The 20,863-nt window shown below is 44.2% G+C and overlaps 1 protein-coding gene across 3 annotated transcripts in view; it reads left to right on the forward strand.

The window, feature by feature from the left end:
- Positions 1-3,006: 3,006 nt before the first annotated feature.
- LOC125007863 (protocadherin-1-like) overlaps positions 3,007-20,863 on the forward strand; it is a 202,588-nt gene continuing 184,731 nt past the window's right edge. For 2 of the 3 annotated variants that reach the window (XM_047584737.1, XM_047584739.1), the window contains exons 1-2: positions 3,007-3,784; positions 16,183-17,020. In XM_047584737.1, coding sequence (XP_047440693.1) covers positions 16,205-17,020 — 816 coding nt within the window. In that variant the 5' untranslated portion in view covers positions 3,007-3,784; positions 16,183-16,204. Of the gene's footprint in view, positions 3,785-10,727; positions 10,824-16,182; positions 17,021-20,863 lie in introns of those variants that run through there. The other variant, XM_047584738.1, reaches the window with a different exon arrangement.

Genomic DNA, 20,863 nt, shown 5'->3' on the forward strand with positions numbered 1-20,863 from the left:
AAATAGAAAATAAAAGTGGGCCCAAACACCTTCCCTGCGGAACTCCACAAGACATGTTCCCACTTTGTTGTTGTTTTTGTGTATTTGGGCCCGTTTCTTGTCTCTGTCGTGGTTCCGTGGTCTATTTAGGTCATTATTGTCGTCATTTAGCATCTCATCGTTGTTGTTTCTCATCTTTCTGTGCTCTTCTTGTGTTTCTTTGTGTTAGGTTGGTATGACAAAACATTTGACCCACAATTATTTAAAAACAACAACAACAACAACAAAAAAACATTAATGGACCAAGAACCAGAGACTGTGCATCAGATTGACAAATTAGCTAATTAGCTATTAGTTAATTAGACCACAGAGAGACACTAGTTCTTTTTGTGTCTTTTTGTCGTTCTTTCGTACCTTTTTAGTACATTATCGTGGTCATGTAGTACCTTTGTGTTCTTCTGTTTTCTGTTGGTTTGTGGTTCTTTTGTGTCCCTGCAGTAGGTTTGTTTTCTTTCTGTGGTTTCTGTGTCTCTTTGTGTTTTTGTGGTCATTTTGTGGCTCATCTGGGTAGTTTTGTGCTTCTTTGTGTAGAACTGAGGTAAATCTATTTCGTTGTTTTCTATTTGTCGCTAATGTTGAACTTTATTTGTAGTTTTGTGTTTCTTTGTGGTCATGTTTTTAATGTTGCATATCGCTATGGTTTTTGTGTCTCTTTGTGTTTGTGGTTATTTTGTGTCATGGGTCAAACACCTCTTTGTGTTTGTCTGTTGTCGCCTCTTGTCTCTGCTGTAGTTTATCTTCCCTCTCTGGTCTTTTTTGTGTCTCTCTTTGTGTCTTTGTGGTGACCCAGTGTTTGTTTTTTGGTTGTTTTCTGTTTGCTGTTATTTTGTGTCCCTGCGGCAGTTTGGCATCTCTTTGTGTTTGTTTTGTGTCTTTTTGTTGTCGTTCAACTGAGTTCCAAACAAATAACGTTCAGCCAATTCCTACAGAGAAGAGTTGGGGCCCCGGGGGATCGGGGGAGGCCCCTGGGCTGGTTGTTGTCAGATTCTTTTTACATGTAAAACACATGATGCTACGAGCACAGGGAAATATTTTCAATGAGCATCAAAGTCCATTCTGAATCATGACTACTTTTACTTTTAACACTTTAACAGTTTTCTGCACCTTCCCCCATCATTTAGTGATGAGGGTGTTTTGGAGAGCATTACTTGAATATAAGTCCATATTATAGCTCTAGCAATATGTAGAATATGTAGAATATAACCTGTATAGCTGTGTCATGGAAATCTGCTTCAAGAAAATGATTATTTAAAATCAAATCACCAAATGTATCATTTTATTTTGAAAGTATCTGTTTTTTCCTGTGCAGATGTATTGTGTGTCCAACGAAAGACAAAAAGGTAAAATAAATAAATGTTTTGAATGTTGGTGCTGGATTAGCTCTAAGCAGATGCACAGCAACCAAGGCTGCAATATGCAAAAAAAGAAAAATCCTAATCTATATGTGTTGTGTGTAATATCAGAGTACAGTAAGCCTCTTTGGATAACAGCCTCTTCACCACATGCTGCGCTGGGTTTGTGTTTAAGAGCCGCCGCTGCAAAATCATCCATAAGCGTTCAATACATCACTCCAAAATAAATCAAAGTCCTTGATAGAAAACCAATGTCGTTTTTTAAATGTTTTTATTGAGCTTCGAGAATTTTAAAATTTGCATGTTTGGTGTATAAGGTGTTACACGCCAGCCTCCGGTCTCAGGACCAGGGCCTCCTCTAGAGGGGACTGTGAGGTCCCACACACACATAAAAAAAACAAAAAAAACAACAACCTTGGCACAAAATGCTGTTTCTGTAAAGATCTGGACCAGTCTTCCACTCTTCATAAGGGAGTGTCCCACAATACAAACCTTCAAAACTCATCTGAGCCAGAGGCTGAAACCAAAGCCGTCCTGTAACCACTGACCTTTATCTTCTTAGAATTAGACTTAGAATTAGAAAACCTTTATTTGTCCCACAGTGAGGAAATTGAAGTTTGCAACAGCAAACAGAAGAGCAGAAAAATAACCAGAATAAAGAGTGGACTGTGTAAAGGATAAATAATAAGATAGAAAATAGAAAAAAACAACATACAAGTGTTGGTTATTATACAAAAAAGTATCGACTTGCAAACAGATGTGAATGATGATTGTTGGATATTGCACAGAGATGCACACAACACAGAGTAGGCAGTGAATGGGGAGGGTGTTGAACCTTGAGGAGTAATAATAATATTGCACATATAACCAGTGTTCATTGTGGAGCCGAACAGCAGCAGGAAGGAATTCCTTCTCAGTAAATGTTCTGTCACGTGACGTTCTCCTATTGTGACTGTTATTGTCTTGTTCTACGTCTTATCGTGTTTTGTGTTACCTGCCTAGGGCCTGGGGAGGCTAATTAGCATTGTTGGTTTTACCAACATATATTTCTGTCTGAATAAATGTTCATTAATGTGCACTTTGCCGCTGGCCGCCTGTAGGTGGCGCTCAGAGCGCGAGAGAAACAGCTTCCCTCCTCTCTGCGGCCGGACGGAGCGCAGCGAGGTAGAGGGAGGGAGGGAGGGAGAGGCTGAAACATTTATTTACTGTATATGAAGCCGGGGATGGAGACGTGCGCTTGGAGAGGACGAATAAAGCGCAACGAGCGAGAGGTTCGAATCCATTTAAGAGTGAATGTTGAATAAGAGCGACGGGGACTCGAACCTGCGCCTCGAAGCGTCCACTGCTGTTAGAAATACCCTTCACACATAAAATCAAACTCAAGCAGGTTTTTTTTTTATCTCTGGAGCAGAAGTGTGTTTGTAAAAATAAAAAAATAAAAGAGAGAGAAAATGTTGGGAAATCCGCGAAGTTGTTGGGGTTGATGCTCGCTCCGCCTCCGCCTCCCCCTGGGTAGTGTATAGAGAGTGTATGGAGGGAGGGGGGAGGGGGGAGAGAGCCTGGTAGAGAGAGAGAGAGAGAGAGAGAGAGAGAGGGAGGGAGGGAAGCGAGAGCGCATTCGTTTGGATTCACTCCACTTTCTCATCACTCACGGAGCGGCCGCGCGTCCTGCTCCGAGCTGCTGGACCCGGAGCGGACAGAGTTTTTAGGCTGCAGCGCTGCGACCGCGCGTCAGGGTGGAAACTAAAGCGGACGACCGCAGCTGGCGACTACCGGAACCTACCGGACCTGGCGTCTGTCGCTCGGGTGATTTTTAAGCGTTTTGCCTCATTTTTTTTCTTCTTTTTTTCTTCCTCCTCCTCCTCCACCTCCTCTTCCTCCTCCTGTCCTGGGGCTCCGTCCACCTTCCACCTCCACTTCCACTGCCACCAGCGGAGAAGGATGCTGCTGCTGCCGCTGCCGGTGCGAGCCGTCCAGTGGTAACGTCCCCCCCCCCTCCTCCTCATCACCCCCGCCGGAATAGCATTGAGTGACGCCCACTCCCCTGCGTCCGGACGGGTGTCACCCCCCCTCCCGCCCCACGGCTGGACTCCGGCTCCGCTGAGAGAGGAAGGACCTGCGGCTTGACGCGCAGCTAGCGCTCGTCACGACAGTAAAAGTGGACAGAAATTGGAGGAATAACTACCCCCGCTTTTCTGACTGGATTGTTTGATCTGTTTTAAGACCCCCGTGTTTAATCTCGGCTGTGGATTCTTAATTTCTTTTTTTATTTTTATTTTTTTTTATACCTGGGGGTCTGGAACGGCTCCGTCTGGATACCGAGGAGGAGCGGAGCCTGTAGCCGGGCTGGAGCGCTCTGAGCTGGGGAACCGCGCGGCTCTTACCCGGTCCAGGTAGGAACTTCTCACCGCAGACCCGGTCCACACCAAATCCTCCTCCTCTCATCTTTATATAACAACATTCCTGTGAAAAATGTGAAACATTTTTCATCGGAATCCGGCTGTCAGGCTGGAGGAGGAGAAGCTTTACGCACGAGAATGTTCCGCCTGTGTTCACTTTCTGTTATATTTGACCAGGGTGAGCACTTGCACATTCATTAGAAAACACATTCTCGATGGAGGATGGATGTTTTAAGACACACGGGAGGCTTGTAACGATCCGCAGCTGCTTTAAAAAAACACTTGTTGGTGAAACGAACCCATTTAAAGCCATCGAATGCTCATATTCTGCGTCTAATCTACTCCGATGGGTTTTTTTTTACCTATGTTACACTACGGCTCCATTGATCCGTATCGATCCCCCGCGTCCTCAACATTACCTCCACGTCTGTCAGTAATAAAATACAGCTTCCTGAGGGTCACTCCGGGTTTCCTAACCTCTCCTAAACTGAAAAATCGCTACAGTAATCCCTGCGTAATGCGTTTCAGGAGCGGAGTACAGTGGATGCGCCTCCTGTAGGAGCATCACTGGGGTTTCATTATGGCTCCATCTGAGGCTTTCAGAGTTCTGCGCTGACTCCGGCGAGAAGAATGTAAAATGGCAGTAAAAAAAAAAAAAGAAAAGAAGCCAGTCATTATAATCAGAGGTTTGTAATATTAGAGCTAATCTGCCTCCAGGGAGTCTCTGGCTGCTTAAAAGCAACAAAACAGTCCATTCATGTGAGGCTGCTCATAAACTAGTCACACAGGAGAGTGTACGTATCTGTCCCTGTTCATGTCTGTTCCTCTGTGCAGCACCTGAGGCCCCCTCCGTGCACCTGTAGCTTTACATTTAACACCACTTCATGTGTAAGGAGCCGTTTGTCGCTGTCAACGTGAGCTCGAATGCAAATAAAGAGGCAGAGGAGTTTCAGTGTAAAGGAGGGAGGGAAGGAGGGAAGGAGGGCAGGTGATGATGAAAATCCTCTCAGTGTGTCACCGCCGGGGAATCCAGTCCGTCCGGTCCCTCCGGTCGCCTGCTTTCTGCCTTCTCTCTGCCGTGGTGGAGGGAAGGGAGAAAGAGGGTGGGCGTCTGACTGGCTCCACATGATACAGAGGGAGAGGGAGGGAGAGAAAAAGGGAGGAGGGTGGAGTAGGTGGGTATTTACATGCAAACTGCATCTGCCTCTCCCCGACAGTCAGAGCTGGAGTAGTAAAAGCGCCGCTGCTTTACAAACATTTAAGGTGGATCCTGCAGTTGACCTCTGACCCCGTCTCCTCCTTCCTTTTAACCTCGCTCTCGTCAAAACATTCGAACGAAACCAGAGGCGTCGCCACAGAGAAGCACAGCTGAGCAGGAGTCCACCTGCTGCGCTGCTGGTGTTTTCTCGGCAGAAACTCGCCGTTTGTTGTGTGCGGAGCCTCGAGCTGGAGGCTGTTTCTGTCAGACTCCAGTTTCTGCCGCTGTAAACCTATATTCAGCTCCATTCAGCAGCAGAAGCGTTTGAGGTGCAGATACTCTCTCTGAGGTTTGCGGCCGGGTGGAGTGGCGGGGCCCCCGCCGTCACCCGAGCTCCTGCCGCCGCCGCGTCTGAGGTTTGATAGCGAGCGCTGGGGATTCCTCTCTGCCTCCTCTAATTTGAAATGTGCACCCGTCCAATTTTGACCAGATAAAAACTACGGCACGGTGGCGACGGTTAGTCAGCGGGGAGACGAGGAGGAGGAGGAGGAGGAGGATGTTTCTGTGGAGAAATTGGAGATCTGAGCGTGTCGCTGATGCCCGTCATTAAAAACAGGAGCTGGTGGAGTGGAAATGAGTTTGGTGTGTGTAGTAATAGCATCCACACACATACACACACACACACACACACACTCGGCAGGAAAAGATTCATCCACGCTTCTGATTTCAGAGTTTTCACGGCAGGTTTTTTTTTAGTGCAGGTGTTGAAAAAAGCTTCAGTTACAATCTGAGAAAATTATTTTTTTCTCTTTGTGTGAGTGTCTGTGTCGTCACTAATGACCTGGAAGGTAACGGTCCCATCTTTACCTTCTTAAGAGATTGAAAGTGAAATTCGGTTGGTTAGACGACATCCTGCCAGATAAATGAAACCAGATCTGATCCTAGAAACCAGCGTCTCCAAACGTTTGTGGCCCGAGATCATTAAAACAAATGAGAGGAGGTGAAAACCTCCAGACTTCACAGCGAAAATCCAGAAATTAGAGACGAGAGAGAAGCTGTTCCACGTGCAGCTCTTCGTGTTTTTCCTGTTAGGATGAAGCGTGTGGAGGTGACGGCTCCGTTTGGCTTCTTTGATTGGTTATTTTCTGTTCCTCTGAAGAATCAGAGATCACGTATTAACCTCCATCTCCTTTTTGTAGCGTACATGAGTGTAATAGAAGAAAGTGTGGCGTCTTGGTGTTGCAGAGGTTTATCTGGGCTTGTGAACGTGCTGCGCTGCCTCTCGGCTGTAATAAGACGGGGAGTCACGAGGGAACTCGGGGCACGAAAACCGACACAGCACGTCTCCGAGACGCTGCGCTGGAGTGAAAAATGTTGACCTGCTGGTGGTGCTAGAAAAAAGCTTTTACACCAGCGACAGCGGTTTAAAATCTCATCGTTAGATTTTATTAAAAACGAGACGCGTCAGGAATCCTCCCGAGGGCTGATCCGTCCTGCAGAGACACTTCAGCACCAGACAGATGGACGCACGGCGTTATTTCCTGCCAGGAATCAGACTGAAAGCGCCGCTATTGATTTATCTTCTCTCTCAGTTAATAGGAACGAGGGTTAAAGGCAGTTAAATGTTTGCTGCTCACACTCTGAGCGCCAGGTGTCATTTCACACCGAGATGCAGAACACATCATCTCTGCATATTTATATCGGATGAATAATCAATATTTATTATTAGATGAGAGAAATGTCAATCACAGCCTCACACACACGCTCAGACCGTCTCATCTCTGCGTCTTCACCAAAGATTAAAAAGTCACTAAGTTCTACAAAACCGAGAAACTGGAACCGGACGAGATTTGTGGCGTTTTCTTCATAAATGATCAATAGTTGTTTGATTAACACTGATCCGTTAAACGTGGACAGAGTCTATAGAGAAGCAGCTTCCAGCTCCTGATCACAATCAGACACACGCACAAACATCAGGTTTGTTTCAGTATCAACTGTCTGAATCCTGGAGCTGTTACTGGATCTTTAAGTGCAGAGATGATTTTAATTTATAGAGAATATATGGAACCAAGAAGCTCCAAAAATTCACATATTACGGATTCAAAACCCTCGAAATGTTCCATGTAGTCAGACAACAGCAACTAAACTTAACATTTTAGAGACTTTAACAGTGAACGGTTTTGAATTTTAACTTAAAAAATGATTAAATATTAAAACAGGTGCCAAATAATGATATTTCTTGTCAATAATTGGACTGAAAAACGTGCAAGTCGTTGCTTCGTTGTATGAATTAACACATAAACCATCCTTTACTTTGTACAACACTGGTTTTATTTCCGTATTTCACCACATTTTGAAGTTAAATCTCTTATTTTTGTGTCTAAAAGGGGTCACGGCCTCTCCATAACAACCATTATAGGATCCTTTACAAAAATCCTTGTGTATAAAATGTTAAAACCAGCTTTGTTTGTCAGGAAACAAAAACATTTAAAGGTCAAACTTTAAATCTACGGTCACAGATTTTTCATGACGCGCCAGAAAATCTCCAGCAGCAACTAAACCTCGACTGTTTTAACGTGAGAAATAATGAACTATTAAAATAGGCGGCAAATAATTGATATTTCCTGTCAATAATTTAACTGAACAATGTGCGAGTCGTTGCCTCGTTAAATAAATGAACACGTGTTAAAGTCTCTTCTTTAATATCTTATGTTTGATGCTTTACACACGTATCGCGTCCTCTTTACAGGATCCTTCACAAAAATACTTCAGTGTAAAAGGTTCAAATCCAGACGTGTTTTTCTGGAAAGACGAGAAATATCAACCTTTAAACCCACGTATTGAGCCACAGTTTGACCGTCGCTTTGTTCCGATATGTGCAATAAATCCGCTGTTGTTGTGGGTTTAAAGCCGCTGTTCATCCTCACCCGCCCGTGATCCCGCTGTGCTGCAGCCCGACGGTCAGAGGTTCATCCCTGAACCGGCCCGTCCTGCCTCAGTGCCTCAGAGCCTCAGAGCCTCAGAGCCTCAGAGCAGGACAGGAAGAAGACAGTGACACAGACCGAACCCTCAGAGGCCACTGAGTCACTTCAGGCAATAATCTCAAGCATCCGGTCCGACGGTAAAATGGCCGCCGCGCAGTTTCAACAGCTGTTTGCTGAAGGTGTGGAGCCCAAAGTCCAGTTTCTGTTCTAGTTCTGTGATTGTTTCGCTTTTTATGAAGTGTTGGATCGGAGCCGTACCAGCCTTCATTTAAAATTCGGCCAATTTTAGCCTGAATTGTTTTTGTTTGATGTTTGATGTTGACACTCTGCTTTGGTGGATTATACGCACAGATACACACTTTAAATCACCACTGTTACAATTTAACTACTTGTAATCTGTAACTTCCTGATTGATTTGAGGATTTAAACACAGTTTTTCTTTAGCATTAGCGCGTTGCTAAACAACGGTGTTGTTTTTCACGGCTTTAATGAAACGAGACAACAGCTGCTTTAAAGTTTTTGGATTTTTGTCACCGTGAACTTTGCTTTTCAGTTATTTCAGTCGATTTTCAATTTGATTTCATGCTCAGAAACATTTAATGTATCATTGTAAATCGACATTAAGAGAAGTTTATTGGATTTTCTCGAGAATTTAACTCCATTTACTTTAAATTAGGTTTCATTTTTCAGGTCATCAGTATTAACAGTGTGAACTGTATTTTCTCAGCGGATCCGGATCCGTGTCGCCAGCTTTTAAAATAAAAAACATATATTAAAGTGAGAAAAAACATAAAAGCTGAGGAACAGAAGCCGCGTTTAATCGCTTCAATGGTTTAAAAGATCTGACGACGGCTTCAAGGAAAATAAATTCAGCCTGAAACAAAAGTGGTAGAATCTAAATGTATCATAATATATGTTTCTCCTTATTATAGACTCATAATACCTGATTATATTTACCATTAACGATCTAAATCTGCATGTTAGTGCATCAGCTTGGATAAAATACTCGTAGGTTTTACAGACGTGATGTGAACATTTTAATGTTTTACCATCGTAAACATTCGTAGATGCACAGAAACTCTCCTCGCTGAGCGGCTGGTTCATATCGACGCCGGTTATTTGACTCATCCTGGTGTAAAATGACGACACCGAGGTGTTTTAGCATCTTTAGAAACACACATATACATCCTGTAACTGGTTGGACGACACGTCTGAACTTAATGGGCTCAAAATGTTTCTGAGACACGACTCAAACAAATGTGAATCTGAGCTCTTTGGGAAACAGGTATGAAGACAAATGAACGCACAAGATAAGATAAAGAGAAGAAGGTGTCAGACGTACAATACAAATTAGATTAAGAATAGAATATACTGCGGAGTAAATATACACGGGTTCAAGCAGTCAAAGTTAAATGAGCTGAATTAAGTGGAAAAAATAGAAGGTTGTAGAGGTGGAGGCTGAATGTGCTCTAAGGAAATCTATGAATATCATGAATAATGAGGAGAACTGCTCCAAAGAAAACAAACACTGCACAGAAAATATGTTAGATGTGTGTTTATTTCACTTTAGAAGAGAGCGAAAGTTTGAATTAGGTGCTAGATAAGTGCATGTTTGAGCTTTAAACGACTTAAAGCTGCATCTGTTTGAGCGCGTGAGTGTGTTTCTGGTTTTTAATTTGACCGGATCCTCCCTTTGTTTGTGTTTTTACGTATTTCTGGATCGAACTGTGACAAATATTTCTACCTCTAATGAATTCACACCGGTGGCGTCGGGAGGCAGAAAGACTCTGGCAGCGTCTGAAAAGGGAGGACGTGTGTGTGTCTGTGTGTGTGTGTGTGTGTGTTAATCTGGATCAAACAATGGGAGTGAATGGAGTCATTAGAGGGAGCCCCATTGTGTTGCAAAGCTGGGGGACCACACACACACACACACACACACACACACACACACACACACACACACGGAGCGTCCAGAGAGCTCACCTCAACCGTGAACATCCTGTCCATCTGAGATCTGAAACATCAAAGCTTCTTTTGAATTTCCGCGCGCGCGTGTGTGTGCGTGTGCGTGTGCGTGTGTGTGTTGTGTATAATTCAGGCCAGCTCTGCAGTGTGTGTGAACACGATGTGCTGGACATTCAGGTTACTGTAGTAGTAGAAGAGGAACGCACACATAGCTGGGTGTGAGGAACCTCCCGGACTGGATTCCTTCCTCTTTGTGTTTAGAGAATAGTTGTCATATTTTTGTTATTAACCCGACACTTCTTCTTCTTCTTCTTCTTCTTCTTCTTCTGCTTCTTCTCTGAGTCACATGGCGCATTATTTAAAACAATACCTGGGATGAATTCGACACGCCTGACTTTCTTTTTGAGTTTCGGCCGCTCGGCTTCACCCTGAGTGGGTTTTATTGGGAGGAGCAGGTTCAGCAGCAGCAGCAGACTCACCACATTCACTTGTGCTGACTTCACAGAGTTTCCTCAGCAGTAATTGATGCATTAAGCTCTTAAAAGTGAGCGTTATATATCTGGATCTTCATATTTCTGCACGTTTAAGAAGACGTTTGAGTGCGTTGGTCCGTGTCTGGTGTGATCTCCGTGGGCATAGACACTGGGCTGGTGGGACACGGTGGAGCAGCCAGTGGGCTGATTGTTATGGTGATGAAGGCAGCTGGATGTGATGGGACGGGCTCTGGGGGGGTCGGGGGGGTGAGGGGGGGACAGGAGGAGGCTTTAACTGGTGCAGCGGGAGGTCAGAGCTGTGCAGACTGCAGCGCGGAGAACCAGGGGTCTGACCAGAGCTCCCGTCCCGTTGGATCTTTACGCTTTGACCGGCTCATTAGAACGACACGGAGGTCAGTGAGTCCTGTGCTCGTTTGTCTTTAGCATTAGCGCGTTGCTAAACTACGGTGTGGTTTGTCACGGCTTTAATGAAACGAGACAACAGATGCTTTAAAGTTTTTGTCACCGTTAACTTTGCTTTTCTTTATTTTAGAGTTTGAGTTGATTTCCAGTTTGATTTCATGCTCAGAAACATCGAATATATCAACGTAATACGACATTAAGAGAAGTTTTATTAGAATTCGGGGAGAGTTTGCTTTAAATCAGGTTTCTCTGCAGTGAATGTCCTCAGGTCATCGGTATTAACAGGCTGAACTGTATTTTCTCAGCGGATCCGGATCCATGTCGCCAGCTTTTAAAATAAAAAACATATATTAAAGTGAGAAAAGACATAGAAGCTGAAAAACAGAAGCCGCATTTAATCGCTTCAGTCGTTTAAAAGATCTGACGACGGCTTCAAGGAAAGTAAATTCAGCCTGAAACAAAAGTGGTAGAATCTAAATGTATCATAATATATGTTTCTCCTTATTATAGACTCATAATACCTGATTATATTTACCATTAACGATCTAAATCTGCATGTTAGTGCATCAGCTTGCTTCAGACTTCTTGTACATTTAAAGAAAAAATGACAATATTTTAATGTTTTACCGTCATAAATATTTGTTATTTTATTCTCTGACGTTCATAGATGCACAAAAATATAAAACTAAAAACTGTACTGGGTCATTCAGTCTATATCTGTGGCTCCGTAAGGAGTCGTGTTCATTCAGGGAGCTGCCAGGGCACAACGAGCATGATGGGGCATTTACAGTGGGGGTAATTGAATGCGTGTGGGGGGGCTAATGTGATGTACAGTGGTTAAGGTGACACACTCTGAATATCAATGGTGAACGCACACACACAGTGGGGGGGGTAACGTGGCCGTGGAGCCACGGACTCAGACATTTACTGCCCGAGTCCTTACACATGGAAATGTTACTGTCCCTCACTGTGTTTGTGATGCATGAAACACACACGGACACACACACACACACACACACACACACACACACACACAGAGGCCGGCTGGTGAGAACATTTGGGACTGTGGGAAAAAAGGACGAGCTGGACCATCTCTGGTCCCCTGAGGAGATGACACACACACAGTTACACAAACACACACACACACACACACACACACACACACACACACACACACACACACACACACACACACACACACAGACACTACATGAGAACACACATGTGAACACGAGGGTTCCTTCAATAAACAGGAACTGGCTGCTCTTTGATTTTATTTTTTTTCACTCTTCACTTTTTGACTTTTTTTTTCTTTACATCCAGATTTTCTCACGACCTCAGACTTCTCTCCTGACATTTAGTTTTCTCGAATCCTCTGGGATGTTCAGAAACTACTGGATAAACAAATCCTCCCCGTGGTTTTCTCCTGTTCGTTACCTGAAGCTGCAGAAATTCAGATTTCATTTTTTGCTCCAGTTCAGATGTTAGTTAGTTTCTGGGTTTCTGGGCTGCGACTGTTTGATTTACTGCAACAAACCTTTATTTAGAAGTTTTTTAAAAAGCTCCACATTTTGTTCAGACTATGACATCGTTTATTTGGTTTTTAGAAAATAAAATGCTGCTGAACCTGATTTGAATCAAAATAATGCAGAGTTTGGACATTCGTCAATTATTTATTTGGCTGCTTCAGCTGCTAAATGAAAGATGAATAAATGTAAAAGTAAAAATGAAAAAGTTTTCCTCTGCTGTTGTTTACGCCTGAACACGACCTCGTCTATTTAACCTTTCAAAACTTCTGCAACAAACATCAGCGATTAATGGCTCAAAGGGAAGAAGACACACGTCCTTCTGAATCTACATTAAATCCTTTTTAAATCTTTTTGACAATTGAGATTCAATCAAACTGAAGTTTTCAGCTTTGTGACTATTTGTACAGAAAGTTTTTGTCTTCCCCGAACCGTTCCCCATTCACTAACCCTAAACCAAAAAAAGATAAATTAGACGCAAAGAAATACCTTCATTATAATTGTGTTCAGACTTCTGTTACTCGTTTCCAGGAGCAGCTACAGCAGAGTGTCGCCTTTAAAAAGAGATGAACCGCTTTCCATTTACTTCAGGTTTTCCTTGGAGACGTGTTTTAGGGTTGTTTTTATTTGCGGTGATGCTAAGAGGGACCACGAAACATTTTGAGCTAAACTAGTTCCATCGATACCGAACATTTTAGACTAAAACAGGGGGGAATGTTTTGAACTACATCTATTTGACTGAAATTTGAATAATTTTCTTGTAATGCTGTGTGCTCCTGTCACGCACACAGAAATAAGAGAAGCATGTAAAGCCGATAAACTGCAAAAAAGGAAGAAATATCTTGTTTTATTTTTACTAATTTAACTATTCTAGTTTGTACAAGTTTGTCCCTTCAGCCTCCTCTTCCTCCACCTGAGCAGCATTTCCTGCTTTATATTCAGCCGCTGGCAAAACATGAGGTCACTGGTAAATAAAAGCAGCAGCAGCGTGAAGCCTCATGTAAATACTTCTTGTTATTTATGAGCATTGTCTGTGACTCTTGTCGTCTGCCTCGGTGGCTCTGTGCTGCCGCGGCGTTAGCGTTGGCGAGGCTGGACGTCAGGCTGCCAGCGCTGTTGTTTCAGCTCCGTTTCCATGGTGACGTGTGAAATGCCGGAAGGGTCAGAGGTCAGAGGTCAGAGGTCGGGGGTTTTGAGCTATTTGGCAGCTCTGCAAGAAGAAAAAAAATGTGAGAAAAGCAACGCACATGGTTTCCACTGTATCTCACACACACACGGGGGTAATAAGCCGTTGGTGCATCACAGCGGGGGGGCGGCAACACTTGAGACGAACTGGACGACGGCAACATTTGCTCCTTTTCTCCGTTTTTCTACAGACTCATTCACAGTTTGCAAACAGTGTGATTGAGGGGCGGGGCTTAGCTGGAGGCAAAACATCTCAAACACTGTAGCCTGTTAACGCTGGTTAGCATATTTCAACGGACTGTTTAACCCTTTCTGGTGCAGCTGTTTGCACCTAACTGAAGCTAAAGCTGTAAGAATAAACGCCTCAATTCATGAAGCTTTATGAAAGTAGGGGACATTGAATACACTGTATTGATACACAGTGCCACCCAAGCACTAGTCGGCACTGCTAATCAGCTAATCTCTGCGTAGATGTCTGCGTTGTGGACGTAGCCTCTATTTCAACTTAATGCAGAAGTTTAAACCGCCTTTAGTTCAGCTCCACGACCCCAAACAATTTGATTGGTGTCCGGCAGATATTTGCAGGAGCAAGATCGATTCCCAGCGGAGTGACTGACTTTGTCGTTGGTTTAGCTTCCAGGCTATCAAAGTAGCACATATACATTCACCATCCACAGCTGATCTGAAGCGACAGATCTCAGTAGTTGGTTGTAGGAACCTGATTCATGGAAGAAAGCTGGTTATAGCTGAAATCAAGCAATGATTTCATGATCCTGGTTAAAAAGAGAAACACTGAGACACTTTATTTAAATCGTATTCTGTTCTAACCCTAAATAATCTAAAGGTACTGAAAGCTAAAACTGGAAGATGTGTCCAAAGTTGAGCAGAAAGTCGAGTCTGGTGTAACCTGACTCAGTTCTTATCAGAATATGAGTCTGGTAACATCTGGATTTCATTGTGCTTCAACTGATACAAGAGAAAAAAATAGCTTTGCATCAAATGGATAGTGATTTAGTGGGAAACTAAGGTCCTGTTACTGCAGAACAACTGTCTAAACATTAACACTCGTTAATTTACAGTTAATCCAGAGATATAGATTCTGGTTAATAAGCAACTTGTTTCACATGCAAACTGTATGTAGATGCTTCCAGCTTCCATCCAAAGTGTCTTGATTAATGGAAGAAACCTGCTTATGGCTTAAATCAGATGTAGGAAACTCTTGTTTTTCGTTTAGAAGTTTGTTTCTTTTGTTAAATGTAAAATAACCTGAAATGTAACTTAATGGAGAGACGATATCACCGCAGTGACCTTCACTGGAACCCTCGCAGACAAACAGAGGAGATTATTTGATATTTAAATAACTTTATCGTGGTGGATAGATATAGGTCAGCAGCAGAACACACTCGTGTATCAGTGTTTCTGTGGTGTGAGGGTAAATAGGAGGGAAGACTTCCTGCTTCCTGCTCGCCATGCTGGCTCTTGTATATGTGTGTGTTTGCGTGTGTTTGTGTGTGTTTGTGTGGGTTCCTCTCTAAATCAAGGACGTGAGGAGGAGAAAAAAGGCGCTTTTCAGATTAACCTCAGCGACCTGCAGCCGAGAAACTCCTACAGAATGAAATACAGAGTGTGTGTCTGAGATGATTTAGTGCCAAGACAGAAAAAATGTGTGTAGAGATAGAGAAGGAAGAAAGAGACAGGAGGGATGGAAGAAAGTGTGTGTATATATATCAAGACGAGTCGGGCTCAGATGCAGGATTGTGATCACCGGGCATCAGGTGAAAAGTCAGTTTGAGAGTAAAAACATTCAGACTCGGCGGCGGAGTCGGCTTTTATCAGTTCAGGAGAAAATGTGGTTTCTTGTGGGAGTGTGTGAGGGCCACAGACACAGGCTGAACTTTACTGTCAATGAGCCAAATAAAAGCCGTACGTCACGGCCTTTACCGGTTTCTCAAGTGTAGTAAAATAGGTCTGAAATAGGCCTCGTTCTTGGGTAGCAAATGAAAACTTAAAACCTGCCAGTCTCAGCAGGAAGTGCCTCAAACATGAAAATCTCCATTCGTAGCTGCTTCATATAATCTTAAATATTGTGCTTGAATTTGCTGTAAAAAGTTAAATTACATAGATTTTTTTCACTTCAAATTTGCTTTCATATGCTTCAGTTTGAGTTTATTGTCTTTGCAAACCATTATTTGCATTTCAAATCTCTATCTATATGCGGAATATAGCTTCATTTATTCATATTGGACATAAAGCTGCTGGTGTGCGACCATCTGATGCTGCAAATACACATTCACAACTAAAGAAACTGTCCAGATCTCTCTGCCTATGAATACTTCTTACTTCTTTACACTAATCACCATAAAAAACTCTCGTACGGTCTTAGCTCGCTCTCGACGCTCTCGGCAGTATCTCAGTTTGTCTTCCTGTCAGAGCGGCTGCGGGAGGAAGTCATCACTCTGTGCTGCTCGGCTGCTCTCTGCACACAGCGGCCTGAAATTTAAAAACCAGGTCTCACCAGACACTTTGAGAGGCCCGAGGAGTCGAATTCAACAGTCTGCTCTTGAATGAATCCTAACTGTCTGTGATCTGTGGTGGTTGTATCTCACTAACCTGTGTTCTCCTGGTCTGTCCCCTCCAGAGCGGTGTTGTCTGGCAGAGACATGGCGGCGCTGAGGTGGGAGGTTCCGCTGCTCCTGGCCGTCGTCCTGCTGGCGTCTTGCGGCGTCGCGCAAGCCGACACCGAGATCTTGTATCGGGTTCCCGAGGAGCAGCCGCCAAACACGTTGATCGGCAGTCTGGCGGCCGACCAGGGCCTCCCCGACACCGGCCACCTCTACAAGCTGGAGGTTGGCTCGCAGTACCTGAGGGTGGACGGCAAGACCGGCGACATCTACACCACAGAGATCCCCATCGACCGCGAGACACTGAGAGACTGTCGCAACCTGTTTGAAGGAGACAAATGCTTCCTGGAGTTTGAGGTGTCGATCACTGACATGGTGAAAGGCATCGGCTCGGGGCCGAGGCTGATCGAAGGTCGCATCGAGGTGCTGGACATCAACGACAACACGCCACAGTTCGCCTCGCCCATCCTCACCCTGTCCATCCCCGAGAACACGCACATCGGCGCCCTCTTCTCCATCCCCATGGCCACCGACAGGGACTCCGGCATCAACGGTGTGGCCGAGTACTCCCTGACCGCCGGGCCCGACGCCGACCAGCTCTTCAGCCTGCAGGTGGCCGTGGACTCGGACGAAAAGCTGCCGCAGCTGGTCGTCATGGGCAACCTGGACCGCGAGAAGAAGGACTCGTATGACCTGAACATCCGGGTGGTGGACGGCGGGAGGCCGCTGAGGGCGAGCAGCGCCCTGCTCCGCGTCACCGTCACCGACCAGAACGACAACTCCCCCAAGTTTGAGAGGAGTCACTACGAGGCCGAGCTCCCGGAGAACAGTCCGCTGGGTCATTCTGTGCTGCAGGTCAGTTCACGCACACTCATGTCGGCATCAGGTCCTACAGCGCTGGTCCTCACTTTACACTTTTAATATATGCTACCTTAACTAGAGTTACAACCCGGGACGTCCCGATTCCGAGCTTTTAATATCCAGTCTCGGCCTATCGAAGTCCCAAACCGATCTTAAATGTTTCTCCCCTGTAGCTTTCTAAAGTCTTTCCTCGTCTCCTCCCAGAGTTGATTCAGTCCATTAAATCTTTCTTTAAGTCTAAGTTAATGTAGTGTGGAGAGGGGAGCTCGTACCTTGGGTCCTCCTACGCTGCCATCAACTCCCTAACCCTCTCAAGACACTTCTCCTTGTTTATTGACGCGCCTTTAGTTCTTCTTCGACTTTTGGCAACTTTGACACCAGCCAACCACCTTAAAACAGAAGAAGAAGAATTTGTTTTGGTTCTACAGGGACGCGGTTTTGGTTTATGGCACATAAATATCTCCCAATACCGATCTTGACGTCCCTAGCTACAACAATTACTCACCGAGTTATTTATGTTCACACAGCTAATAAACAACTCTGACAAGTTAAGTTGTTTATCAACCCACATCCTTCACAGGATTCAGAAGCTTTTGCTTTAGGACTTTCTTGTTTTGTTGCCGTTGGTTTCTACATCATTGACAGCTGTCACACTACAATAATAGAAGTTGGCTGTGGTTTCTGTTGATGTCGTAAACATCGTAGCTGGCATGCAGGGTGCTAAGTTCATCTGGGTCTTCTCTTCCATGTCAGTGGTTCATGTAATTAGATTAAACTGGTCTCGTGTTGTGAGAGTCTGTCGTAAAAATGAAATATCACCCTGTGGACGAGGCCTTTCAAATCAAACCTGAGCTTTATGAATTGCTGCACATGCACCTTGCGGCACCTTCATCACTCACCTTAAACCACAATTTAAGAGGAAAAGCAGCGTTCATATAGTAAAAATGTAGCTGTAACACTGGCCAGCTGCGTTTTAAGTTCACATCAGGATTCAACTTGAGTGAAAACTGACATTTTCCTTCAGGCGAAATGGCTCCTGAGCACCGCAGAGTTTTTATTGTCCAGCAAACGTTGCTTTGGAAGAACCTTTGGCCTCGTTGGTGAGACTGCGGAAAGCTGCAGGACAACAAGCTGCAGCGAGTGCACGTGATATGCTGCTCAATTATCACCACAGACAGATGGTGTGGCGGAGGTGAAGCAGGCCGTGGGATCACTGCGTGTACACACATATTAACCACTGATTCAACTTCACCTTTGAGCCCGGGGGCCGGTTTCGGGTGAGAGGGATTCGATGCCAGCGTCATCGTCCGGAGCAGGAAAGGCTCGGTTTGGCTCGGTGACTCCGCGCCCCCCCCCCCCTTCCTGGAGTGACTGCGGCGCGACCAGCCAGCCTTCCAGCTTGCTGTGCATGACTTAATCTGAGTCAGTCATGAGATTATCCACGGGGCTTATTGGTATTATTGCTCTGGATGTGGCTCATTGCATTTCAGAGAGCCGCAGAATTCATTTCACTTAACGTGCGTTTGAGGAGTGATGCTTTAGAGGCAGCAGGACGGCGCTGACTGACGACCCTGACCTGCTTAAATCATCCAGTGGCGACACAAACATGTTCTGTATATCCACAGCTTATGGGTGGCTCTTTAAAAGGAGCGTACTGCTGCGTTGTGCATATTTTAACCTATTTTCCTCTAGTGCAGTTGCAAAAAAAAAAAAGAAAAAAAAAGCCATCCAATTTTAGATTTTACTTTCCAGGCGGCAACAGTGTCACTTTACTTCAGCGAAACGTCACGATGAGCGTCAGCGGGTCTGTCGGCCTCCAGAAACATTCTTAAAACAGTCAGTACATTAACTCAGTTCTCGCCTTTCAACAGCTCAGTCACGTACGGTGTAAACATTTAATATGACAACATTTCATGGTTGGTGGAGGGGAGTCAAAGGAAAACAAGAGATGGACCTTGATTTAAAGCTGAATAAGCAACAATCACACCTGGATCCTTCACGTTAAATCACTTTAGGGGTAATTTTAGTGAAAAATAAATCAGGGTTCAAACAATTAACTTTAACATCACGTTCACACAGTTTACTGCTTTCTTCACATCTTCTTAATTAGTCAGCATTTAATTCAGGAACAACTCCAGTTTTTCATGGTCTTCCTCAGTGGGAAGGGTCGAGGAAGAACAGGAGGTGCAGTAAACGTTAATAAGTTGGACCTCGATTTAATTTTCACCGCTGAAAGCTCCGTTAAAAGCCGCTAAGCTGGAGCCTTGGCTTAAGCCCTTTTCATTTAAATGCTGTATTTATCTTTGAATAAGCAGCAGTAGCAGCAGCAGAAATTCAAATAAATTGTTGCGAAATATGAGTTTACTGTGATTTAAATGTTGCTCTTGCACCTGATTGGTTCACTCAAACCTAGCCCCGCCCACTTTCAGCCTGTAAGAAAATCAAACAAACACAAAAACACAGAAAGGTTTCATGAAAAGATCAGAAACCGCAGTAAATTTGTCGGATTTTCGTTCCAGTCGCTCGTGTTAAGAAGCTCATTTAGAAAAATAAATGATTAAACACACTTTCGGGCCTTTAATCAACAAATAAACTTCAGACTTTATCTTATAAAAGACCAAGGAATGAGATTATTGACTGATGTCTAGTAGCTAAATTCCCATGAAAAACAATATTACTTTCACAACAGGATGATTAACAGGCAGCAGCCCTGAAATGATTTGAAGAGTCCACTCTGAACTACCATATAATTACATTGTAATTTAGTCAACAATAAACTCAACAGGAGAGAAACTGTGGATGGATTATCTCCGTGCACTGTCTGCAGGCGCATTTCTGAGCAAAGAAAGCAGTTTGAAAAAAGTTTAATTTGGAAAATGCTCAGTGGAAATTAGAGTATCACTTTTGCAAATTACCAAAAACATGAGAAGGTAGCAGGCTCGTTTAAGAGAAGCCAGTGTTTGCGGCTGGTTAATTGTTAACTCGGAGATAAAGCTGTTTAATCTTGCTGTATGCCTGGACAGACTGGCCTTGGAGGGCGGCCAAAGCTCCGGCCTTGTCACCGCAACACTCTCGCTCCGGCGGCTCCACCGTTCAATACACAATTCTCAGAAGCTGTCAATAATTCATCAGCTGTTTGGTGACGTCCGCTGCTTAAAGCCACACCAGAGGAAAGGAAATCAATGGCCAGGAGAAATTATAATTTCACTTTCGTGCTTTCTTTAACCTTAACCTCGCTGATTTGGATCGAGTGGCTTCCACGGTGGAGTCCGGAGGAGAGGGGGGGGCGTCTCGGTGCCGGTCTGTCACAGCTCATGTGATCCTGAGCAGACACCAAACCAGACATTTATTATGTGTTAGTCTGATGTTAAAAGAAAGGATCCTTCACAGTCGGCTACATTAACCTTTTAAACCCTTCTCCTTTCCCTCCGACAGCATCACATGTAAATACCGTAACTTCTCACTGCAGCAAAAGGAAGAATTTCCAGAAGCATCCGATCTTATCTTAGCGTAGCGTCGCTTAGCCCAAACAACACTTTTAATGCTCAATAAACGACCGGAAGAACTGAGCTTGTGTTTGTTATACATTTTAATTTTTCCATTCGTCTTTATTTGGCATCAGTAGGACCTAAAAACTCTGAAAACTAAGCATGGTCTTTGAACAGCAAGTAGTTTGAAACTGTAAAATTTGATGTGCACTTTTCTTAGTGATTGGCTGCAGAAGGAATCCACCGAAATCAACGCTATCGCCAAGTACTATCTAGTTATGAGGACAAACATTTAGGTGAAGCATAATAAGTTGCCACAAACCTAAAACTTAATGTCCCCATATGAGGA

Source organism: Mugil cephalus, chromosome 5, assembly GCF_022458985.1.
Source record: "Mugil cephalus isolate CIBA_MC_2020 chromosome 5, CIBA_Mcephalus_1.1, whole genome shotgun sequence".
Classification (NCBI taxonomy): Eukaryota; Metazoa; Chordata; class Actinopteri; order Mugiliformes; family Mugilidae; genus Mugil; species Mugil cephalus.